The following is a 26,166-nucleotide window of genomic DNA, read 5'->3' on the forward strand; positions in this document are numbered from 1 at the left end:
TTTCCAATAAAATAGGTTTCAGAATCTTCAATGAATGCCTCAATTGATGTTGCCAATAAGATGCACCCTTACTCTCAGTGTCTTCACCACACAAACACCAGAAACCCCTACCATCCCCAGTAGCCTTTACGTATGCACCTTTCATTTCAGTTCTTCACAAGTGACCTGATAAATCCCATTTGGACAATGCCCCTACACTAGACAGCACCAGACTCACTAATGCATATGGGTGCTATGACCAATAATGCTGAATCCATGACCATAATGACAAATGACCAGTATAACCAGCACCCTGACCAGTATTACTGGTGTCATTACCAGTATTACCGGAGCCATGATCAGCATTACTCATGAATTATATAACAGACCACATTATATCATAGCAGGATGATTTTACACTGGTGCTAGTACCTAGTTTTTCCTTCTGGGAGCTGAACATTTTTGTTTCCCATTGAGAAACTGCTGGCATTTGATGTGGTTCCTCTAAAACACACCACACTGAAAGCAGAGATAACAAGGTGTAGAGCCGGATGAACACAGGAGGCCAAGCAGCATCAGAGGAGCAGGAAAGCTGACGTTTTGTGCCTAGGCCCTTCTTCAGAAAATTCTACACCTTGTTATCTCAGATTCTCCAGCATCTGCAGTTCCTACTAACACTGAAAGCAGAACTTGATTTACCCAGTCTCGTGAAGCCATAGTGAAGCAGAGGACAACCTGGTACAGCAGCTGCTGGATGGTCAGTTTTTTCTGTTTAATTGACAGTGCTACTTATGCTTTCAGTTAATATATTTGTCATATTATGCTGCCTTTAAACTAAAGCTCTCAGCAGCAGTGGCAGGCAGAGCTGGGAGTTCAGTGAATTAATACGATTGAAACTCTGCCCCCAAAAGAATATTCTGCCTACCACACACTGAGCAATTTTGTTATCAATTTCAGTGCCAGGGCAATGCCAAATACAAAGACCAGTTGGCTGATCGAATTAAGTAACATATTTCGCTGTTTCTAACAAATTACAGCCTGTACACAACCAGAATTCAAAACCAAACTTCTATTGTTTGATGTGATTCCGCACTTGGGCAACACTTGCTGAGCAATCCTAAGTGCGCTGACAGTTTGCTTCAATGGCCAAACTAAGATAATCAGTGAAGCTCGTAATGTGGTCAGATGTGGCAGGCATTCATACATGAGAACCTGTTCTCTGCACACAAAAGGAATACTTTCAAACCTTGCACCTTTTATCAAATTAACCTGGAGCTTGACAAGCTTACAATTCTACTTGTTGCCCAAGGCAACCCTTTGGCCAATCAGGATCAAAAACAAAGTTGCTGGAAAAGCTCAGCAGGTCTGGCAGCATCTGTGGAAGAGAAAACAGAGTCAATGTTTCGGGTCCAGTGACCTTTCCTCAGAACTGATGGTGGCTGGGAAAACGTCAGTTTATGTGCAGACAATAGGGAGGTGGGTGGGGTGGGGACTAAATGATAGGATAGAGCTGGAAGAGCGAAAAAGGCAGTTGGACAGACAAAGGAGTTGCTAACAATCTGGCTGGGAGGGTGAATAGTTGTTAATGGGGACTGTTAGTGACTAACAGCAGGGGGAATGTAATGGCAGCCTATGTGGTAACAAAGCCTGGTGTGTGGGGTGGGGGCGTGGGACAGGGGAGAGTTTAGGCCCTTAAATTATTGAACTCAATATTGAGTCTGGAGGCTGTAAGGTCCCCAAGCGGAAAATGAAGTGTTGTTCCTCCAGCTTGCAGTGGGCTTCACTGGAACACTGTAGCAAGCCAAAGACAGAGATGTTGGCCGGGGCCATCAGAGTTGACTTGCTAGTCACTCAGTCACCTTTTCTCCTGTAGTATTAAATTGTAATGATTGTTTGAAAGTTAGCATTTTTGCACTTGTCCTAATGGGTCCAAATTTAAAAGTTTTGATAACATGTCTCTCTTTTCAGTGACATATAGTCAGATTAACTGAGCAGGTGACCTTGTGACAGATGGAGTGGAATATGGACTCTATGAGGGGTGTCCGTTGACACTCCCACAAGTGGTTTCTTGCCTTTGTCATTTCTCACTGCTACCCCAATGATTTCCACATCTTTGTTTCATGAATCTAAGTCTCACCTCTCTATTGTATTCATTTCATCATTGACTAACAGAGCTACCCTCCACCATTTCTGTCTTGTCTTAATATGCTGTACCCTTCAATATTTGGGTCCCAATCCACGTCATATACCATAGTTACATCCCTGTAATGGCCATAAGGTCATACTTAATTCTAGTGTATTCCCAGTTCATTCGATTTGTTTTGAAAGCATCATGCATTCAGATACAAAGCCTTCATTTCTCATTTATTGTTCTACTGGTTATTATTTTGTTGATTTACTCTCATACTTGTATTTTCCATTCCTTTTTGTCACAGTTAATTATGTCCTGTATTATTACCATTGTCAATTGCCTTCACTCTACTTTTTAATTTCCACACCTTCCCACATTGGAATCTTGGCCTCTATGTTTATTGTACAATCCTCTCCACTACCCCCATCATATGGCTTGCTAGAGTATAGGACCTAGCATGATTCAAGCTTCCCAATCCCACACTCCCAATATCAACACCAATCTGCTCTCCCATCTCCATCCCTAACAATAATGGTCACCATTTCCCAGCTGCTTTCCATTCTGATGAAGGGGCACTGCACTCAAAATATTAACTCTGTGTTTCTCTCTGCAAATACTGCCAGACCTGCTGCATTCCTCTAGATCTTCCTGTATATTTTTTTGATCTCCAGCCTTGCAGTTCTGTATTTTCTTTTATTGTTCAAATGTAAACTATCCCAATGGTCCAGATCCCGCTTCCCAGGTCTGGTGCCCTGAACCAGAACCCTATTCTACTATTACAATCTGTGAATGACACATTCATTTCTCTCATCTTATTTTCCCTTTGCCAGTTTGCTCATGGCTCAGATAGTAATCCAGAGATGACTACTTTTGAGGTTCTGCATAATTTGGTGGCTTGATCCTCACTCCTAACCCTTCTCCTTGTCCTGCTTGTGCCACTGGTACTTATATGGGTCATGATGACTGGATTCCCCCCTTCCCGTTGCAAGTTCCTCTCCAGGCCTGAGTAGGTACCCCAAACTCTGGCACTAGGCAAGTGACACAATCAGGTCGACTTAGTCTTTTGCTGCAAAGAACAGTGTCAATCTTCCTCACAATATTCCTATTCACTCCACTGCCATCCCTAACCCCTCACTTGAACAGCCTCCTGGACCATGGTCCCATGGTCAGTTTGCTCATTCATCTTTGGGTCTCATCTTCATCCAAGTGAGAATCATAGAATCCCTACAGTGTAGAAGCAGGCTATTTGGCCCATTGAGTCTACACTGACCCTCCGAAGAGCATGCCACCCAGACCCACCCTTCTACCTTATCCTTTACCATGGCTAATCCACCTGGCTGCACACCCCTAGACACTATGGGCAATTTGGCATGGCCAATCCACCTAGCCTGTACATCTTTGGATTGAGGGAGGAGGCCAGAACACCCAGGTGGAAACTCACAAAGACAGAGGTGGAATGTGAAAATTCCCACAGACAGTTGCCTGAGGGTGGAATACAACCTGGGTCCCTGGTGCTGTGAGGCAGCAGTGCTAACCACTGAGATGAAAGAAAGTGAAACTTTTTGCGCTATTGCAAAGGCTAAGATTCCTGTTATCCTACTGTCTGATTCCCCTGTTCAGAGACTTGATGAAGAAATCATTCCTTACAAAGAATCCTATCATATCTTACAATGGTCCCGATAGTACCATCACCATCCCTGGATATTTTCTCTCCCATTGTCAGGACAGACCCAGCAGAGGTGGTGGAACAGTGGTATACAATTGAAAGGAATGTTCTCTCTACGTTGTGCGGCTACATAAAGAACATAAGAAAATGTCTAGAACAAAAGCTGAAGTTATTCAAAAAGCCCAGGACGTCTGGCAGCATCCTTGTGAAAAAAACAGAGTTAATGTTTCGGGTCCAGTGACCCTTCCTCAGAATCCCTTAAGAAAATATTTTTTGACCAGTTTCTGACATTCAATAAATTAATACATGTCATAGGTGACAACTTGCAATTTAAATTCTGTACCCAAAACTGGTAAAGGAATGATCACAATGTTGTAATCTGTTTAAAACAGAATCTATTAAAAAACATAATAAAAACTAAAGGAACAATAGATGCTGTAAATCAGAGACAATAATAGGAATTGTTGGAAAAGCTCAGCTGGTCTGGCAGCATCTGTGGAGAGAAATCAGAGTTAACGTTCTGGGTCCAGTGACCCGTCCTCAGAACTGAGGAAGTTCTCAGAGTTCTGTGCAGGATCTTCTGATCCAGCCAATGTGGTTGAGCTCTGACCACTTGTACATTTGCTCCATTTCCAGTGCCTAAAGTGCTTTATTTGGATGCCTCAGCTCAGGGGTTGTTTGCTCTTCAGTCAAATTTCAGAGGTAAAGCCACATGCAATCAGTGAACTATCCAGCATACACTGGGGGTACCTGAGGTGTTGGGAATGATGCAACATGCAGCCACGACCCTGTGATGAAAATGCGAGCCCTTGGGGACCCAACAGACCGCCTGCCCTTATCCACTTCATTGAGCGGTTGCTGGGCAACCTGGGCATCGCAGGGACCCTGACGTGGCCACCTACACTTGGTGATCAAGCAAGTTTCGAGAAGATTTGTAGCTCAGGTTGAGGTTCTGGATGTGAGTTTGCTCACTGAGCTGGAAGGTTAGTTTTCAGACATTTCGTCACCATTCTAGGTAACATCATCGGTGAGCCTCCGAAGCGCTGGTGTTATGTCCCGCTTTCGATTTATGTGTTTACGTTTCCTTGGGTTGGTGATGTCATTTCCTGCATTGGTGATGCCATTTCCTGTTCTTTTTCTCAGGGGATGGTAATTGGCTCCAAATCAATGTGTTTGTTGATGGAGCTCCGGTTGGAATGCCATGCTTCTAGGAACTCTCGTGCGTGTCTCTGTTTGGCTTGTCCTAGGATGGATGTGTTGTTCCAATCAAAGTGGTGTCCTTCCTCATCTGTATGTAAGGATACGAGTGATAGTGGGTCATGTCGTTTTGTGGCTAGTTGATATTCATGTATCCTGGTGGCTAGCTTTCTGCCAGTTTGTCCAATGTAGTGTTTTACAAGCCAAACAGAGACACGCACGAGAATTCCTAGAAGCATGGCATTCCAACCAGAATTCCATCAACAAACACATTGATTTGGAGCCAATCTACCATCCCCTGAGAAAAAGAACAGGAAATGACATCACCAAACCAGATAAATAGAAAGCGGGACATAACACCAGCGCTTCATCGGAGGCTCACTGTTGATGTTACCTAAAATGGTGACAAAATGTCTGGGAACAGACCTTCCCGCTCAGTGAACCAGCTTACATCTGGACTGCAATAAGGACCCACTCTTTTGTGGACCGAGAAGAGGAGAGCACGACAGTGCTGGAGGTGGAAGGAAGACATCGGGTTAGCTGTGCACCCTTGCAACCGGTGGATCTTAATGCTGGCTTTAGCCTAACACTGGTTCAGGGGAGCAGCCAACCTGCAATGATGGTTGCGGCGAGTGCTCGTGCCCCAGGTCAGGGGGTCCGGAACACCATCTGTGTTTCCGTGAAGAAGGTGGATGAAGGTGCACCTGTGGACTGCACCTTCTTCGTAAAGAGGGTCCTGTTGGACTGTTGTGGGTTCGCTGCTGCGGACATTTACTGCCTGCAGGATTTCCCCGGAGGAGGTTTCTACGATGTAACCTTCCGGAGTGCCAAGCTTTGCGAGCGCTTCCTGGAGGTTTTCAAGGAGAAAGGAGGTGAGGGCCCCCTCTCTGTATTGACCGCTGTCCCACTGTTTGTGATGCCAGCACAGAGGAGCCGTATGGTGACTGTACACATGTACAACCCGCATGTGCCAGCAGTTGATGTCCTGACCTTCCTTGGAAGATACGTGAAGGTGGAAGGGGACCTAACCAATATCATGGACCCCTTCGGGATCTGGACCAGTAAGAGGCAGGTCAAGGTGACGCTGAGGACGGGTGCCGACAGGAACATCGTACACCCACCGTCCAGCTTCACGATCAGCGGGAGCAAGGGCTACCTGACCTACACAGGGCAACTAAAGTCTGCCATGCCTGTAGTAGGTCAGGTCACGTGGCGGCCGACTGCAAAGCCATCATCTGCAGGAACTGCAGGGAGGAGGGACACCTTGCAAAGGATTGCCCACAAGAAAAAAGCTGCAACCTTTGTGGGGAAGCGGGCCACCTCTACAGGGCATGCCCGTGGTGGGGGACCACCTACGCCCAGGTCGCCGGCAGGGGCAATGCGGGGCAAGCCCCCCCCGGAGGAGAGGAAGGCACTAGGGCCGTGCAAGGACCCCCCTAATGTGCAGGAGGGCCAGGTTGTGCAGGAGGGCCCAGCCCTGCAGAATGGACCCGAGGCCAGCAAAGTAGCCCTGCAGGCTCCGCTCCCCCCCGACAACCCGAAGTCGATGGAGGAGGCGACAGGTGACCCAGGGGAGTGGACGACGGTCTGGAAAGCGAGGAGGAAGGTGCGCCGGCGGGCCCAGGCACCGCAACCATCAAGCGGGTAGAGGCAGCTACAGGGGGGCTATAAGAGCTCCTCTGATGAGGGAGGTTCAGACGAGGCCTGCCCAAAGCAGAAGCTAAAGATCTCGAGGGAGAAGGAAAGCAGCACCCCGCTTCCAGGTGACGGGAGGCATCCTGAGGCTCCCTCCAACACCCAGCCACACGCCGCTGGGGCCCTGGAGGGCCCCCCGGAACCTTCAGGCGGGAAGCAGGAAACGTGTCCCCAGCCGGACCCAAAACCGGACTCTCCTGCCTCCGTACCCCCGACGGGGGGATGCCACCCGAAAGGCTGCATGGACGGCTTCCTGAGCCCGGAGAGCATCCAGCAGTTAGCCCGGGCAATGGGCATGAAGGGACAGATGGAGGGGCTAGACCTTGGGCTTGGGGAGGGTACTGCGGTCACTGCCCACAATGGGGGTACAAATTGTGAGAGTAATGTGCGCAGCGTCAAGTCAACCGCGAGATGTGTGTCTACGTTGGCCTACCTGACCACCGTGAAGGTGGACCTCCTGTTTCTGCAGGAGTGCAGGATACCGCACCTCAGCAGGTACGGGAAATGGTTGAGCGTCTGGACCTGTGGGCCTTCGATCTGATCAGGTGGTAACAACTGTCGCTCCTCGGGCCTGGATATTCTGCTGCGGGGGCGCAACTTCACCATCTCTCAAGTTCAGGTGGTGGTGTGGGGGCGCCTCCTAGTGGTTGATGTCACCCACATGAACGCTCCCCTGAGGCTGATCAACGTGTACGCCCCAGCGGTACGGAGTGAGCGGTTGGCCGTCCTGCAGCGGCTTCCACCCCTGCTGGCTACATCCAGACCGGTCATCCTAGGCGGAGACTTCAACTGCATCATGCAGATGGAAGATCCGGCGTGGGGACACCAAGTCAACTGGACGTCACGTCCAGATTCCTGATGGGCACGGTGAAGGGCGCCAAGCTGCTCGACGTCTTCAGCACCCCTGCAGACGGAGGGCAGCAGAGATACACTTGGTCGCGGCCAGACGGGTCTATCTGCTCAAGGATAGACTTCCTGTTTGTGTCACGGGCGTTCTCGGTCAGGTCCACTGGCGTCGAGCCGGTGTTCTTCTGACCACTGCCTCCTGCTGGCTGACTGTCACTTACAAGACGACCAGCAGGCTGGCAAGGGGACGTGGAAGCTCAACACGACTCTGTTGACCCCAGAGAATGTCGAGGAGCTCATGAGGGAGTACGCTGGTTGGAGAACTGTGAAACCCCTCTTTGAGTCTCTGGGCGACTGGTGGGAGACAGTGAAGGAGAACATCAAGAGGTTCTTTGTTCTCAAGGGTGTTCGGAAGGCGAGAGTGAGGCGGGGAAAACTGTCGCGACTCCAGAAAAGGGTGCAGAACCTGCTCCTTCTGCAGTTGATGGGGGTCGATGTCACGAAGGACCTCGAGGTGAGGGGCCAGCAAGCCTCGCTCTTCGTCGCAGAGGCCTCCAGGATAATCTTCTGGTCCAGGGTCCGCTCCGCGGAGCAGGACGAGACGTGCTCGCGTTTCTTCTTTCAGAAGGTGCACAAAGAGAGCTCTGTGCTTAGCCGGCTGAAGGAGGACGACGGCTCGGTGACGTCGTCTCAGCCTGACATTTCGAGGATCAGCAGATCCTTCTATGCCGGACTGTACGATGCGAAGCCCACGGACAGCACGGCCTCCTAGTTGTTCCTGTCGTCTAACACAGAGGTCTTAGACAACGGCACAAGGGAGTGGCTGGACCGGCCGATATCCCGGGACGAGCTGCCCTCAAGTCCTTGGAGAGGAATAAGACTCCCGGGAGCGACGGCTTACCGGTCGAGCTGTATTCCGCTCTGTGGGACCTGGTTGGCCAGGACCTGCTGGGGGTGTCTGACAGTGCGCTTCGGGCAGGGGAAATATGCAAGTCCATGAGGAAGGGCATCATCACCCACATTTACAAGAGGAAGGGGGAGAGGGAAGAAATTAAGAATTGGCGTCCCATTTCACGATTGAACGTGGACTACAAAATCCTAGCCAAGGTCATAGCCAACCAGATCAGGTCTGTCCTGCAGTCGGTGATTCACCCTGACCAAACCTGTGCTGTGCCGGGCAAAAGGATCACTGAGAGCCTCACGCTCATCAGGGATACGATCGCCTACGTGCAGGACAGACGGGTGGACACCTGCCTCATCAGCCTGGACCAGGAGAAGGCCTTCGACAGGGTCTCTCATGCTTACATGAGGGACGTCCTCTCCAAATTGGGGTTCGGGGAAGGCATCCGCAATTGGATCCGGCTGCTCTACACCAACATCGTTAGCACAGTCTCGATCAACGGGTGGGAGTCGGACAGTTTTCCCGTCGATCTGGAGTCAGGCAGGGCTGTCGCCGTCTTCTGCACCGATCGTCGGTCGGTGAGTAGGCTGTTGGACATCTGCGGCCAGTTTGAACTGGCCTCGGGTGCCAAAGTCAATAGGGGTAAGAGCGAGGCCATGTTCTTCAGGAACTGGGACGATCGCTCCTTCATCCCCTTCACTGTCAGGACATACTAGAAGGTGCTGGGTGTTTGGTTCGGTGGAGCTGGGGCGTGCACTAAGACTTGGGAGGAGCGTATCACCAAACTGAAGCAGAAGCTGGGCAGGTGGATGCTCCGGTCCCTCTCCATCGCGGATAAGAACCTGGTTGTCAGGTGCGAGGGGCTTTTGGTACTGCTGTATGTGGCACAGGCCTGGCCTATTCCCTGGACCTGCGCCGCTGCGGTCACCCGGGCCATCTTCCACTTCATTTGGTGGGGTTGAGGATGGACCGGGTCCACAGGGACACCATGTATAAAGAGCTGGAAAATGGGGGAAAGGGCGTACCGAACGCCACCCTTGCCCTGATGGCTACCTTTGTGTGCGGCTGCATCAAACTGTGCGTAGATCCTCAGTACGCAAACACCAAGTGTCACTACTTACTGAGGTTCTACCTGTCCCCGGTGTTGCGAAGGATGGGCCTGGCCTTGTTGCTGCGGAACGCTCCGAGTAGTTGGACCGTCCCGTACCACCTGTCCTTCGTGGAGAAATTTTTGAAGGGCAACACCTTTGACCACAAGGCCAAAAGGCAGTGGTCAGCACGTCGTATCCTCGAGACCCTTCGGGAAGAGGAGAGGGTGGATCCCGTCGTGTGGTTTCCCACGCAGACTGCCAAAGTCGTTTGGCAGAGTGCCTCATCGCCAGAAATTTCAAACAAGCACAAGGACATTGCTTGGCTGGCGGTGAGAGGGGCTCTGCCAGTGAGATCCTTAATGCATGCCCGGAATCTCTGCGCCAACGCACGCTGCCCTCGAGTTGGCTGCCGGGGGGGGGGGACACGAGACTGTCAATCACCTCCTTCTGGAGTGTGCCTATCCGCAGGAGGTCTGGAGGGGGATGCAGTGGTATTTGTCGAGGTTCGTCCTGAGCAGCCCCATGACATGGGACTCCGTGCTCTACGGGCTGTTTCCCAGGATGCACACCGAGACCAACATCAACTGCGCCTGGAGGACCATCAATGCGGCAAAAGACGCTCTTTGGTCTGCCCGCAACTTGCTGGTCTGCCAGCTGAAAGAACTGACCCCGACCAAGTGTTGCAGACTGGCGCACTCCAAGGTCCAGGACTACGTGCTGAGGGACGCGCTAAAGCTTGGGGCAGCCACCGCCAAGGCACGGTGGGGAAAGACCACGGTATGAAACCCCTCGTCCAGAAAAGGAAAAAGAACCCTATCTGGTAACTGGGCCCAGCTGGCGCCTTCCCCAACTGGTCAGGGGGCCAACGGGGACTGTGCGGGGTGATGACTGCCAGGGTATTTTCTTTGCTTTGTTATTTTTCGCCTTTAGTTGGTGTACGTATCCCCTGGGTAACCCGGAGCGGCTTGCATGACTGGGTAGGTGTATAAATATGTTTTTTTTTGTACATTCTATGAATAAAGTATATTTTTTCAAATAAAAAAAGTGACAAAACGTCTGAAAACTAACCTGCCAGCTCAGCGAGCAAACTCACATCCACTTGGTGATCAAATTTGAAAAAAACACAAAGGTGCTGGAAATCAGAAAGAAAAGCAGAGACTGGGTGGGTCTGCTCAGCATCTCTGGAGAGAGAGAAGCAGAGTTAACGCTTTGGGTCCAATTGCCCTACTTTGGTATCGCCGGCCATTTCTGTTTGGTCAATAGTTCATGTGTTTGAAGGTTGGCTTCGAGAGACAACTTCTGGGGGTTGGGGGACAGTCTACAGGGGTCACCCAACTGTGAACGAGTGGGGCTGGCAGGTTCCACACTGACCATTTTAAAGTCGTTGTCCAGGCTCCCAGCAATGGCAGGGGAGGGCCTACTCAGGTAGGCCCCATTGGGGAGGGGGCAGCTCGCTCTCTTCAGCCTTTTACTCAGAAGAATGAGGACTTGCAGAAGCTGGCAATCTGACATTTGAATCGAAAACAAATCGGCAAGCGCCGGGAACAGCCCGTCAGGCAGACTCTACAGAGCGGGTCCATCCTATTGGTGCCGCCTCCTCAGGACAGGGTGCCGCCTTCCTCCGCCCGCCAACTTGGCTCAGGAGGCGGAAAGGACTACAACTCCCAGAGGGCTCCGCGGGAGCAGCCCGCTGCCGCCGGTTGCCATGGCGGCCGGGTTCCAAGGTCGGCTCCCGGCGATTCCACCCAATCGAGGCAGGCGTTGTTCGGCGCCCCGCTTCGCGTTTGCCAATAGAGATACAGGAGGCCCCGAGGCCTGGCCAATCAGGGGTCTAGTTGTTAGGAAGGCCGTTGAGGGGCGGCGGAGCCTCGGGAAGTGAAGGCAGGGGGATGGCTCAGTGATCGAGGGCGGACAGAGCCGTGGTCTAACCCCAGCACCGACAGCAAAATAACCAGAGGTGAGGATCGGGCCGGTACCGCGGGCCCCGGGCGGAGGCAGAGATACACTCATCCGCGCAGTGAGACTCGACTGTGTTAATGACAGAGGAGGAACGACAAAGTGAGGCCCGAGTAGGGGTAAGGGAACGGGGGTGGACGGTGGGGAACGGAGAGGGGGACGTGGGGGTGGATTAGGGAGGGAAAGGTTGGGTGGCGGGTCTTATGATGTGTGGAGTCTTATGAAGCGTGGAATTGGGTGGGCGTGTGATGGGGGGGTGTGAGAGGCGGGGCGAGAGTGGCTGCGGGGGGCGGGGCGAGAGTGGCCGGGGGGGCGGGGCGAGAGTGGCCGGGGGGGCGGGGCGAGAGTGGCCGGGGGGGGCGGGGCGAGAGTGGCCGGGGGGGGCGGGGCGAGAGTGGCCGGGGGGGCGGGGCGAGAGTGGCCGGGGGGGCGGGGCGAGTGTGGCCGGGGGGGCGGGGCGAGTGTGGCCGGGGGGGGCGGGGCGAGTGTGGCCGGGGGGGGGCGGGGCGAGTGTGGCCGGGGGGGGGGCGGGGCGAGTGTGGCCGGGGGGGGGCGGGGCGAGTGTGGCCGGGGGGGGCGGGGCGAGTGTGGCCGGGGGGGGGCGGGGCGGGGCGAGTGTGGCCGGGGGGGGGGCGGGGCGGGGCGAGTGTGGCCGGGGGGGGGGGCGGGGCGGGGCGAGTGTGGCCGGGGGGGGGGGCGGGGCGGGGCGAGTGTGGCCGGGGGGGGGGCGGGGCGGGGCGAGTGTGGCCGGGGGGGGGGCGGGGCGGGGCGAGTGTGGCCGGGGGGGGGCGGGGCGGGGCGAGTGTGGCCGGGGGGGGGCGGGGCGGGGCGAGTGTGGCCGAGGGGGGGGCGGGGGGGGGCGAGTGTGGCCGGGGGGGGCGGGGCGAGGGTGGCCGGGGCGAGTGTGGGGCTGGGGCGGGGCGAGAGTGGCCGGGGGGGCGGGGCGGGGCGAGAGTGGCCGGGGGGGCGGGGCGAGGCGAGTGTGGGGCTGGGGCGGGGCGAGAGTGGCCGGGGTGGGCGGGGTGAGTGTGGGGCTGGGGCGGGGCGAGAGTGGGGCTGGGGCGGGGGCGGGGGCGGGGCGAGTGTGGGGCGGGGAGTGAGGTGGGGGGGGTGGGGAATTAGGGGGCGGGGGCGGGGCGGGGAGTGATGGTGGCGCGGGGAGGGGGGGCGGGGGGGCGGGGAGTGATGGGGGGGAGGGGGGGCGGGGAGTGATGGGGGGGAGGGGGGGCGGGGAGTGATGGGGGGGAGGGGGGGCGGGGAGTGATGGGGGGGAGGGGGGGCGGGGAGTGATGGGGGGGGCGGGGGGGCGGGGAGTGATGGGGGGGGCGGGGGGGCGGGGAGTGATGGGGGGGGCGGGGGGGCGGGGAGTGATGGGGGGGGCGGGGGGGCGGGGAGTGATGGGGGGGCGGGGGGGAGTGAGGGGCGGGGGGGTGGGGAGTGGGGGGGCGGGGGGGTGGGGAGTGGGGGGGCGGGGGGGTGGGGAGTGGGGGGCGGGGGGGAGTGAGGGGCGGGGGGGTGGGGAGTGGGGGGCGGGGAGTGATGGGGGGGCGGGGGGGAGTGGGGGGCGGGGGGGAGGGGAGTGGGGGGCGGGGGGGAGGGGAGTGGGGGGGCGGGGGGGAGTGAGGGGCGGGGGGGTGGGGAGTGGGGGGCGGGGGGGAGTGAGGGGCGGGGTGGTGGGGAGTGAGGGGCGGGGGGGCGGGGAGAGAGGTGGGGGGCAGTGAGGGGGGAGGGGAGTGGGGCGGGGGCGGGGGCGGGGAGAGAGGTGGGGGGCAGTGAGGGGGTGGGGAGTGATGGGGGGGCGGGGGGGAGTGAGGGGGAGGGGGGGCGGGGGAGGGGAGTGGGGCGGGGGCGGGGAGAGAGGTGGGGGGCAGTGAGGGGGAGTGAGGGGGAGGGGGGGCGGGGGAGGGGAGTGGGGCGGGGGCGGGGAGAGAGGTGGGGGGCAGTGAGGGGGTGGGGAGTGAGAGGGGCTGCGGGGAGTGAGGGGGGTCAGGGGCGGGGAGTGAGGGGGGCTGCGGGGGGGGGGCGGGGAGTGAGGTGGGGGGCAGTGAGGGGGCGGGGAGTGAGGGGGGCTGCGGGGAGTGAGCGGGGTCAGGGGCGGGGAGTGAGGTGGGGGGCAGCGGGGGGGCGGGGGCGGGGAGTGAGGGGGGGCGGGGAGTGAGGGGGGCGGGGGGGTGAGGGGGCGGGCAGTGAGGTGAGGGGCAGTGAGGGGGCGGGGAGTGAGGGGGGGCGGGGAGTGAGGGGGGCGGGGGCAGGCAGTGAGGTGGAGGGCAGTGAGGGGGCGGGGGTGGGGGCGGGGAGTGAGGGGGGGGCGGGGAGTGAGGGGGGGCGGGGGTGGGGGCGGGGAGTGAGGTGGGGGCGGGGAGTGAGGGGGGGCGGGGGTGGGGGCGGGGAGTGAGGTGGGGGCGGGGAGTGAGGGGGGGGCGGGGGTGGGGGCGGGGAGTGAGGGGGGCGGGGGTGGGGGCGGGGAGTGAGGGGGGGTGGGGGCGGTGAGTGAGGGGGGCGGGGGCGGGGGCGGGGAGTGAGGGGGGCGGGGGTGGGGGCGGGGAGTGAGGTGGGGGCGGGGAGTGAGGGGGGGGCGGGGGTGGGGGCGGGGAGTGAGGTGGGGGCGGGGAGTGAGGGGGGGCGGGGGTGGGGGCGGGGAGTGAGGGGGGGTGGGGGCGGTGAGTGAGGGGGGCGGGGGCGGGGGCGGGGAGTGAGGGGGGCGGGGGCGGGGGCGGGGAGTGAGGGGGGGGCGGGGGCGGGGAGTGAGGGGGGGCGGGGAGTGAGGGGGGGGCGGGGGCGGGGGCGGGGAGTGAGGGGGGGGCGGGGGCGGGGGCGGGGAGTGAGGGGGGGGCGGGGGCGGGGAGTGAGGGGGGGGCGGGGGCGGGGAGTGAGGGGGGGGCGGGGGCGGGGGCGGGGAGTGAGGGGGGGGCGGGGGCGGGGAGTGAGGGGGGGGCGGGGGCGGGGAGTGAGGGGGGGGCGGGGGTGGGGGCGGGGAGTGAGGGGGGGGTGGGGGCGGGGAGTGAGGGGGGGCGGGGGCGGGGAGTGAGGGGGGGGCGGGGGCGGGGAGTGAGGGGGGCGGGGAGTGAGGGGGGGCGGGGGCGGGGAGTGAGGGGGGGCGGGGGTGGGGGCGGGGAGTGAGGGGGGGGCGGGGGCGGGGAGTGAGGGGGGGGCGGGGGCGGGGAGTGAGGGGGGGGCGGGGGCGGGGAGTGAGGGGGGCGGGGAGTGAGGGGGGGCGGGGGCGGGGAGTGAGGGGGGGCGGGGAGTGAGGGGGGCGGGGGCGGGGAGTGAGGGGGGGCGGGGGCGGGGAGTGAGGGGGGCGGGGGCGGGGAGTGAGGTGGGGGGCAGTGATGGGGCGGGGAGTGAGGGGGCGGGGAGTGAGGTGGGGGGCTGTGATGGGGCGGGGAGTGAGGTGGGGGGCTGTGATGGGGCGGGGAGTGAGGTGGGGGGCAGTGATGGGGCGGGGAGTGAGGTGGGGGGCAGTGATGGGGCGGGGAGTGAGGTGGGGGGCAGTGAGGGGGCGGGGAGTGAGGTGGGGGGCAGTGAGGGGGCGGGGAGTGAGGGGATGGGGCGGGGGGGTGAGGGGGCGGGGAGTGAGGTGGGGGGAGTGAGGGGGGGCGGGGAGTGAGGTGGGGGGCAGTGAGGGGGCGGGGAGTGAGGTGGGGGGCAGTGAGGGGAGGGGGCCGGGAGTGAGGGGGGGCGGGGGGGTGAGGGGGCGGGCAGTGAGGGGGCGGGGGGGGTGAGGGGGCTGGGAGTGAGGTGGGGGGCAGTGAGGGGGCGGGGAGTGAGGGGGGGTCGGGGGGTGAGGTGGGGAGCAGTGAGGGGGCGGGGAGTGAGGGGGATCGGGGGGGTGAGGTGGGGGGCAGTGAGGGGGCGGGGAGTGAGGGGGGCGGGTGGTGAGGTGGGGGGCAGTGAGGGGGCGGGGAGTGAGGTGGGGCGGGGGGTGAGGGGGCGGGGAGTGAGGTGGGGCGGGGGGTGAGTAAGGGGGGCGGGGGCGGGGCGTGAGGGGTGAGAGTGGTCGTGTGGGAGTGAGGGGGCGACGGTGGTGGTGGGGGAGTGAGGGTGGTGCGGGCGTGAATGGCCGGGGGGCCGGTAGGAGTGAGAGGGCTGGTGAGGAGTGGGTGGGCGGGGTGCGGGGGTGGCACTGAGGAGTGGGTGTGCGGGGGTGGCGGTGAGGAGTGGGTGGGCGGGGTGCGGGGGTGGCAGTGAGCAGTGGGTGGGCGGGGTGCGGGGGTGGCGGTGAGGAGTGGGTGGGCGGGGTGGCAGTGAGGAGTGGGTGGGCGGGGTGGCGGTGAGGAGTGGGTGGGCGGGGTGGCGGTGAGGAGTGGGTGGGCGGGGTGCGGGGGTGGCAGTGAGGAGTGGGTGGGCGGGGTGCGGTGTGGCGGTGAGGAGTGGGTGGCCGGGGTGCGTGGGTGGCGGTGAAGGTGCAGGGTGGGGAGAGGAGTCGGGGTGTGGGGAGGGGTGAGGGTGCAGGGTGGGGAAAGGAGTCGGGTTGTGGGGACGGTGAGGGGTTGGGGCAGTGGCCGGGGAGGGGAGTCGGGGTGCGGGGAGGGTTAGGGGTTGGGGCATTGGCCAGGGTGGAGTGAGGGTTGTGCATGGTGGGGTGCGGGTCGGGCTGGGAGGAGTGGTGGTGAGCGGAGTGCAAGGGACGGATAGGAGGGGTGACGGGGTGGGATGGCGAGGTGGCTAGGATGGGGGGTCAGGGTGGGCAGGGAGGTGTGAGGAGGTGGGGTCCAGTGTGGGCAGGGAGGAGTGACGGGGGGGCGTGGCACGTGTGGGGCAGGAAGGAGTGAGGGCTGAGGGTTTGGGGTGTGAATGGGGCGGGAAGGAGTGAGGCTGAGTGGGGGCGGGGCACATGAGGGGCAGGAAGGAGTGAGGGGATGGGGTGTGGGGGTTACTGATGGAGTGGGCGGAGTAAGGTACCTGGGGAGGAGTGAGGTGGCATGGACTGGGAGAAGTCAGGGGGACGGGGTATGGGAGGTGGTGTAGAGGCAGCCAGACGTCAGAGGTTGGAGTGAGAGCGGGGGTTGAGTGAGGGGCTTCATGGGAGTGTGGGGTTTGAGTAGTTGGGGATGAGTGAGGGCACTGGACGTGTGGTATGGGAGTGAGGGGAGCAGAGATGATTAGTGGTGTGGTGGGGTGAGCAGTTGTGGAGTGGGTTTGTGTGAGGTTGATTCGGGTGAGAAGTGGTAGGTTGAGGGTGTGTGGCTTAGCCGGTGTCGGGGTGAGGATGCTAGTCAGGTGTGGGGGCGTGTGAATGGTGTGAGGGTTGGAGTTGGGGTGAGGGTGCAGTAAGGTGGCGGATGAGGGTGAGATAAAGGTGAGTGTAGTTTGGATTTAGAACAAGTAAAAACACCCAGGAAGGAAGATAGAGATAAGATCTGAAATGGCCTCTGTTGGACACAGAACCCAAATCCACGGGAACGTTTGAGAAGCAGTCAGATATATACGGTAGTACTGATTGGCAGGGAACAGTTGAGGTGTTCAACTAAATCAAATGATTCACTATTCATAGAAATGTTCAAACTCATTTCTATGAAGTGTCCGAGTATGGAAAAAGTTTCGACTTTCAACTGGGGGTTGGATGATGATGACAGGATGTTTAAAATGATAGAGAACTGACAAGATTATCCTTCGTGAGACAAGTGGCATATTGCCGTCACAATGTTCGGCAGAGGAATGGCGAGGCTGTTACTGTCTCCAAAGATTAATGGCAATGGGTCAAGAGGCATACCAAGAATGTGCATCCATAACAATGTAATGCAACGGACAAATAAACATCAATGACCACCACAGTCATCTTGTACAATGAAAGGAGCTTAAGGCTTTAGCTGATAACATCAGAATGGTTGAGAATGATTTCCAGCTTTAAGCAGGCAGCTGAACATTTGATTTGAGATAATGGGAACTGCAGATGCTGGAGAAGCCAAGATAACAAAGTGTGAAGCTGGATGAACACAGCAGGCCCAGCAGCATCTTGTGCTCCTAAGATGCTGCTTGGCCTGCTGTGTTCATCCAGCTGAACATTTGATTTTGTGTACTATATTCGAGGAAAACAAACAAAGTTCTTATGAGAGATAATGGGAACTGCAGATGCTGGAGATTCCAAGATAATAAAATGTGAGGCTGGATGAACACAGCAGGCCAAGCAGCATCTCAGGAGCACAAAAGCTGACGTTTCGGGCCTAGACCCTCTGATGAAGGGTCTAGGCCCGAAACGTCAGCTTTTGTGCTCCTGAGATGCTGCTTGGCCTGCTGTGTTCATCCAGCCTCACATTTTATTATCAAAGTTCTTATGAACTGCTAGTGAAAGTAAAGGGCACAACTACCAAAGTAAATAAAGCTGCCCACATCACCCTGACCAATAATTTTTACTGTGACTGTTTAGTGACAGTTTACACATACATTGTAGCTTCAACATTTCAACACTTCACAAGGACAAATTATGACAGCCTGCGACGTGCAGGGACCTTGTCAAATAAGCAAAACATAGACTGAAGAATAAATTCTAGAATTTTATATATTCTCCCGCTCATCGACCACCCCTTAAACTCCTTCATTACATCTCCCACCAGAGCCACCCAAATCCTTTTCGCCTCACACCATTTCAGCCCTTTCTGCTCCCTGTACGCCCCTGCCCCTCTCCTGCTCCGTGCTCACGTACCTCTCCCCTCCATTCTCTCTTACCTGTCACACTCTTTCTTGTATCAATCCATTCTGATCCCACAACCCCAATTCTCCCATTGTCTCAATTCCCACCCATTCCCTTCTCCTCCACGCTTTCTTCCTCACCTGCTCTTCCTCACATTCCCCCTTCTCCTTTTTCACGTCTGCCTCCACTCCCTCCTCCCTCTCGCGTCCTCCTCCCTTCTAATCTTCTGTCACTTTGCTAGAATCCATGACCACTGTTCTTTGAAGTCTCTGCTAAGGGGAACAGGGTCCTCCTATCTACTCTATTTCTACCTGTCACAGTTTGTATGTCTCAATCCTGTCACCCCTCTATTCCAAGGAAAATAATCCCAACCTCTCCAATCACTCCTGTGACTACAGTTCTCCAGCCCTGGTGACATTCTAGTAAATCATCTCTGCGTTCTCTCCAGAGCAATTACCTCCTTCCTGTAATGTGGTGACCAGACTGCACACAGTACTCCAGTTGTAGCCTCACCAGTGCCTTGTGCAGTTTAATATAACCCTACTTTTGTATTCCATGTCTCTACCAATGAAGGAGAACATTCCATCTGCCTTCTTTATGATCTCATTTACCGTTATTGTTACCTTTAGGGACCTGTGAACTTGCAAGCCAAGATCTCTCACTTCATCTACCCCTCCCATGTATTGTGTATTCCCTTTTACTGTTTGAGTACCATAAATGCATTACCAGAGTTGAATTCCATCTGCCACTTTCTTGCCCACTCCAGTAGCACATCTCATATCATTTTGGAGCACACAGCTCTTGTCTACACTATCCACTACATGGCCAATTTTTGTATTGTGTGCAGATTGCCTAATGTGCTCCCCACATTTAAATCCAAATAGCCATAATGGATTGCACTTCTTCAGATCATGGTGGTTATGTATGCTGCTTGAAAATTGTGCCCCATGGACAAAAAAATGGCATTTGCAGACTTTTTTTTGTTCTGTCAATGAGACTGATGTAATTTACCGGTTAAACAACAATGAGCGCATGGCAGTTTGAAAAGGAATTTTATGCAAATATGCCATTTGGTGATCCTTTATAATTTGTTTATTACCATCCTTAATCAAATTGTAAAATTGTCTGTTTTGGCAGGGAGAATTTACTTTAAAAAGAAAGCATTATTTAGTGGTGGGAGGATAGAGAGGGATTTGGCTGTCCTCCTGCATGAATAATAAAAGGCTGTTTTGCAGGTACAGCAAGTAATTAGAAAGCTATTTGAATGTTATCATTCATTGCAAGTGAGGCAGAATGCAGAAGTAAGGTGAATAAAACAACGTTGCACATGCTGGAAATGTAGAACAAGAATGGAAGTTGCTGGCAAGTCTGGCAGCATCTGTGGGGAGAAAGCAGAGCTAGTTTTGAGTCCAGCTTCATCATCACTGATTAGCACCTCTGAAAATGTGCTGAAGACATGGTTGTGGTATTGGGGGAGCGAGGATAGGTAGGGAAAGAGATATATGAAAAAGATATGCAGATAAGGGCCAGGGCGGAAGAGAAGCGAAATAAGTGAGTTGAGCATAGGGCAGAATGGGTAAGCTGTGCTGTCATTGGACCGGAGATGTTAACTTTGTTTTGTCCCCACAGATGCTGCTATACCTTCTGAGTTTCACTGGTAGTTTCTGTTTTTGTTTTAAAAGTAGGGTGGTTATGCTTCAGTTTATAAAATCATAGAAACGGTACAGTGTGGAAAGAGGTCATTTGGCCCATCAAGTCTACACCAACTCTCCAAAGAACATCTCCTCCCCCTCCCCCACCCTATCCCCATAACCACTCCCCAATATGGACAATTTAGCACGGCCAATCCACCTAACCTGCACATCTTTGGATGCCGGTAGGAAACCAGAGCACTTGGATGAAACCTAAGCAGAGATGGGGAGAATGTGCAAACTCCACACAGATGGATGCCCGGGGGTAGAGTTGAGCCCAGGTCCTCGGTGCTGTGAGGCAGCAGCGCTGTTGTGTACCAGTTATTCAGGGCACTAGTGAGACCACATCTTATTTAAGGAATGATACAAATGTATTGGAAGCAATTCAGAGAAGGTTTACTAGACTAACACTTGGAATGGATACAATCTGCAATGAAGAAAGGATGGACAGCCATATGTATATGTATGTATTTAGAAAATTGAGGTGACATCTTTGAAACATAGGCGATCCCGAGGAGGTCTTAACAGGCTAGATATGGAGATCATGTTTTACTGGGAGTATTTAGAACTAAGGTTACTATTTAAAAATCAGAATTGCCCACTTAAAATAATGAGGTGAATTTTTTTCCCAAGTTAGAGTGACTTTGGAACTCTTCCTGAATAGGTGGTTGCAGTAGAGTGCTTAAATATTTTTAAGGTTGGGATGGATGGATTTTTAAGTGATGGGGTAAAAGGTTGTCAGTTGTGGACAGGAATGTGAATTTGTGGTTGCAATAATCTGAGCCATCATTTTAATGAAAAGCACAGCAGATTTTAGGGACTGAATGGCTTGCTCTTACTCCTTGTTTGTATCAATGGGGAAACAAATCCACAAAATAGTTTCCTGCTTTTACCTTCCAATGGTTTTGTCTAATTGTCCCTTTACTGTTTTGTTCCAGGCTCCAATGAGCACTCAACAGTTTCCACGACCTGGTGCACCTGCATCAGGCCTGGGAGCAGGCCAGTCTTCCATCACCAGCATGCAGAACAGCAGTGGTCCAGGGGCATCAGGCAGCAACACTGTAACAGGCAAGTGGCAAGCTATCTCATCAATATCTTTGCAAATTTTTTGAATTTGTAATGAAGGGCTTGACAGGCGAGCATTAAGGAGGCACTCGGACATTCCAAAGCACTTCATCTGCAATAACATCTTTTGAAATGTTACAGTTGAATGTGTCAATTTGGCAGCCATTTTGTGCCCGAAGATTCCTCAAAGGAAGAATATGGGTGAAATTATAAATCTATGTAGACTTGTAGTTTATTTTTGCGGTTTCAGCCTTGAGTTGACAATTGCAAGGCCTATCAGTGTCTGAAACAAGAAAGGGTGACTTGCTTATGTTTTGAGCCACATGCTAAGTCCTTGCCCAGTCCTCAACTGAAAACCTTTGTGTGTTAAGGGGAGATGGTCATGTCACTGGGTGAATAATCTAATAGCTCAGACCAATATCCAGGGAGCACTGGCTCAGATCTCATCTCAGCAGCTAGTAGAATTCACGTAATTCAATTAATCCCAGTATTGGTGACTAAAACTATCATTCTCTTAAAAGCCCATGCAGTTCATTCACATAACATGTTGGTATTGGTTGCCCATCCCTGGTTAGCCTTGAATTTGAATGTCCTGTTAGGCTGTTTCAGAGGGTAGTTGAGAGGTGTCTTATGTAGGCCAGAACAGGTAAGGTTGGCATTTCTCATTTCTAAAGATAATTAGTGACCCATCTGAGTTTTTATGACAACCAAAAATGGTTTCCTAGTCATTGTTAGACTTTTTGAACTCCATGAAGTCCTGGAATTAATTCTACCATCTGCCCTGGTAGGATTGAACCCAGGTCCTGAACATTAGCTGGGTTTCTGGATTATAGAATGAGTACACCTTTGACTCATTCATAGCATCCCCATAGCATTGAAACAGGTTCTTTGGCTCAACAAGTCCACACAGACCTGGGCAATTTAGCATGGCCCATCCCCCTTGGCCTGCACATCTTTGGACTGTGGGAGGAAACCAGAGCACCTGGAGGAAACCCATGCAGACACGGGGAGAATGTGCAAAGTTCACACAGACAGTCCCCTGAGGGTGGAATTGAACCCGGGTCCCTGGTGCTGTGAGACTGCAGTGCTAAACCAAGTGGGTGGTTATTCTAGAGGTTTCCTTCAACATATACGGATCATGGTGGACAAGTCGAAATCATTATTTATATCAACTTGCATTTATATAGTTGGTTGCAACTGTGAAACATTCCAGAGCAAAAACAGATCATTGCCACACTGGAGGCCAACGTGGATCAGTGAGGATTCTTTTATTCCCACCTTGGTAAGCAATTTATGAAGCTACAGGTACATGATTTAGATCTAAATAATGGATGCTAGATTAGAGGACTTGTTTATGACCCTGGGATGAGCCACCATGACAGGTTGTGAAAATGAATTCGACAAACAGGGTTATCTGACATATCACTCCAGCTGGTTCCCTCTGAGAAAAGATGTGGTTTTTATTCATTTTTGGATGAGGGCATTGCTGGTTAGGCTAGCATTTATTTCCCATCCCTAATTGACCAGGGGGCAGTGAAGAATCACCCACATTGCTGTGAGTTTGGAGTTACATGTAGGCCAGACCAAGTAAGGATGGCAGTTTCCTTCCCTCAACATTAGATAATCAGGTTTTTCTGACGATCAGCAGTGGATTCAGGTTCATCATTAGACTCTTATTCCAGGTTCTTTTTAATTGATTTCAAATTCTACCATCTGCCACGGCAGGATTCGAACCTGGGTGTCTGGAACATTACCTGGTCTCTGGATTAATAGTCCAGTGATAATATCACTAGGCTATTGTCTCACCAGTGGGTGGCAGAAATGTGGAATGCAATGCTTAAGAGAGTGATGCAGACTGGTACTCTGCTAACATTTAAAAAACATCTGGATGAGGTCTCAATGCTGGGACATTGTAGTTATAGATTCCATATACGGATAAATGTGTAAATGGGATAAGTGTAGGGTCCCGAATCAAAATGTCAACTTTCCTGTTCCTCTGATGCTGCCTGGCCTGCTGTGTTCCTCCAGCTTCACAATGTGTTACCTCTGACTCCAGCATTCTGTAATTCTTACTATCTCTGAGTGTAGTTTGCTGTTTTTTGGTTAGTATAGACATGGTGGGCTGAAGGCCCTGTTTCTATGCTGTATATACATTTGCATTATGGTAGGCCGATACATTTCGGGAAGTGGAACATCCCATCCCTGTACGGGCTGGTCCACTCTGATTTACTCTCATACCCTTACATTTTTGTTTTACGCTTTTGGTTTCTGCTTTGTTATAACATTCTGATCTTTGGCTTTGAGCTTAAGACCACTTCAGAATTTGAACAGATCATTTAGATTGATATTTTGGTGCAGTAACGAGCAGTTGCTGCATTGCCAGAGGGGTTGCTATGCATACAAGATGTGACAACAGTACTTTTGGGTGAATGCAAGAGAGTTTTATGGCATCTTCTCTGTGCATGGAGATCTGTTTTGTGTCCAAAGTTCACCCCCTAAATGACACCAAAAATAAACAAATTAAGATTTTTCTCTGTGCAGATTGGCTCCCTGTATAAATAAGTGCACTTTTACAATATGACTTTTTGTCTGTCAAGTGTGTTAAGTTGTTCTGAGGATAGAAAAAGAAGTTTTGTTATGTGCATTCTTTCAGCTGAGGTATTTCTGTATATTGACAGTCCACCAGCTAATAAGAGTTTCTGTCGTGGGAAAGAATGGATGAGAACTTGACAGATTACCCAGAACTGAACTGCAGTTGCGGAGTTTGCATCACCACAAGCTTCCTTCCTGGCTCCAGCATGCATCGTTTGGCATGAATTAATCAATAACCTACTGCCGTTTACATTTGGAGAATCTGCCTGGTTGCGGATAGTGAGAATCTATTTGAATCTGCTGGAAGTGGGATAAAGAATATATAAATAATTAGTATTTTGTTTTCTTTGTAAAGCTTGGCACTTGGAGTTACTGCAGAAATAATATTCTTAAAAAACTAAGGTTTTAAATGAGCTCGTTGGTCACTAGAGGAAGCTTTGTCATCGTAAGTGTATTTCCTCAACAGACAGGACTAAGGTGGATTATCAGTTCATATTCACGTTGCTGGTTGTGGGAGTTGTGTGTGTGTGTGTGTGTGTGTGTGTGTGTGCGTGCGCAAATTAGCTGCCACATTCCCTACATTTTTTTAATGTGAACTGCACTTCACTAAAAGTGACCCTGACGCATGACTTTTTTCTATTGGTAATTAAGCTGAAACGGCTGACAATATCAGAGCAGTTGGTTCGATGGAGGATGTTTATTTTTCATCTAAACCAGAGCCTCTTAAGTTATTTTCAATTTTTACACTTGAAAACTAACACAACCCCAGATGTAATCTGTCCAATAAAAATACCACTGGGCCATCATCTTACTGACAACTATCTTCAGTCATTGTGAAAATCCATCTAATTTATTAATATTCTTTAGGTAGGGACATCTATCTTCTGAACCCAGTCTGGCCTAACTATGATTCCAGATGCACACAGTGTGGTTGATTCTTGAACTGAGGAGAGCAGAGGACAGTCAAAGGCAATGAGAGATAGGCAACAAATGCTGGCCTTGCCAACAAACCTATATTCCCTGAAAGAAACTTCAAAGAAATACTGACTCACTGTGGCTAAGGATAGCTCCCAAGTCAATGCCCTTTCGACCATATTATTTTCAAATTGCAGCACCAGCAGACTGAACACTGTAGCTGCAAATATTTACAAAGTATCGGTGAGTTTTAGCATTTATCAGTTGGTATGTTGGCAACATGTGGCTGTTTGCAGTTCTATGATGTATGGATTAATCGTTATTTTCTGTTTGCTTCCAGCCCCCAGCGATGAGCTGAATCGGGATGTGGAACACTTGCCCCGTGAGCATTCTAATCCAATTCCTTCACTTCCATTCCGAGATGAGAAACAGGAGACTGTCGTGGTTCGGCCTTACCCACAGGTACAGACTCATGCACAGTCGCTACCCGCCGCTCAACACCATCTGCCTCAGTCTGGGGTGCCTGTAACTCTGGGTGCTCCTCCCACACACCTAGCACAAGCCACCCAGCTCTCCTTCCCAGAAGGACTAATGAAGGTATGCGGTCTTTTAAAAATCATTCACAGAACCTCTCTAGGTATAAATTGGAAATGGGGTTAATAGTGTTCCTGTTTATTGTTGTGTGTTTCAATTATGGAATCAGTGCATCCCAAGCGGTTTTGTTCTTGTGTGGCTATATGCTGTTTTGAGGTGTGATCTGCACACTGCTTTATGTATACTTGTATATATAATTTTTTTATTGTAGTTTTACCTGCCCTTGCCAATGAGGGACTAGTGTCACTGCAAGTCCTGCTTTGTCTTATTTGTGTTTTGACCAGCAAAGCAAGATCCAGTTGACATGCTTCAAAACAATGAAAGGGATTCAGAGTGGTAGGTGCAAAGAAATGGGTTTGGGGGCGGGTCAAAAACAAAGTGGCATCATCTTAAAATTAGAGCCAGGCCATTAAAATTGAAACCTGGAGACATTTTCTCTCTCAGGATAGTGGAAATCTGAACTTTGGCTCCAGTGACCCTGAAAGAACTGAACTTGAAGCCATAACTTTGCTTTCTCTCTCCATAGGTGCTGCCAGACCTGCTGAGTTTCTCAGCAATTTCAGTTTTGGTTTCAGATTTCCAGCATCCACAGTTCTTTGTTTTTGTCTTAAAGGAAAGCTGTAGCTATTAGGGTAAAGCTGAAAATGCTGGGGTCAACTGGAGCATTCTGTACTACGATCAGTAGATTTTTGTTTTGTAAAGATGTTGTTGGAGGTAAATGGAGTTAAGGTACAGATCAGCCCTGAACTAATTGGTGGATCACTTGAGAGCGGTTGTGTGGCCGCTTCTCATTGTAACAGACTGGCTGTGAGTCAGGACTGCTCCAAAGCCAATGCAGTTGGCAGCACAAACAAGAACAGAAATTGCTGGAAAAGCTCAGCAGGTCTGACAACACCTGTGATGTGAAATCAGAATTAACATTTCGGATCGAGTGACGTTTCCTCAGAACGGGCAGTTGGCACCATGTTCATTTACATCCCGGCACCACAAAGCTGAGCGCCATTGCTGCAAATAATTGCAAACCTCCTTGGAGCTAGTGCTTTGCAGAGATTGGCATGCTGCATGTGGCTCTTTCCAGTCCTTTGATTTTCAAGAATGAGCATCAAGCTGGCTAATTATCCTGAGTGAAGTCAAATCGCTATTCCTTCAGTGCTGCATCTGTCAGACAGCTTCAGTTATTTCACAATGATTCATGTGTCTCCTGGGGTGTTACTTG

General features: G+C 53.6%; 1 protein-coding gene across 6 annotated transcripts in view; it reads left to right on the forward strand.

Moving 5' to 3' along the window:
- The first annotated feature begins 11,351 nt into the window (after positions 1–11,351).
- Positions 11,352–26,166, forward strand: part of LOC125457837 (histone deacetylase complex subunit SAP130-like) — a 56,136-nt gene continuing 41,321 nt past the window's right edge. For 4 of the 6 annotated variants that reach the window (XM_048542495.2, XM_059650961.1, XM_048542496.2 and 1 more), the window contains exons 1-3: positions 11,361–11,581; positions 20,723–20,852; positions 24,697–24,953. In XM_048542495.2, coding sequence (XP_048398452.2) covers positions 11,543–11,581; positions 20,723–20,852; positions 24,697–24,953 — 426 coding nt within the window. In that variant the 5' untranslated portion in view covers positions 11,361–11,542. Of the gene's footprint in view, positions 11,582–20,722; positions 20,853–24,696; positions 24,954–26,166 lie in introns of all 6 variants that reach the window. The other 2 variants (XM_059650963.1, XM_059650962.1) reach the window with 2 other exon arrangements.

This window comes from Stegostoma tigrinum, chromosome 14 (assembly GCF_030684315.1).
Source record: "Stegostoma tigrinum isolate sSteTig4 chromosome 14, sSteTig4.hap1, whole genome shotgun sequence".
Lineage (NCBI taxonomy): Eukaryota > Metazoa > Chordata > Chondrichthyes > Orectolobiformes > Stegostomatidae > Stegostoma > Stegostoma tigrinum.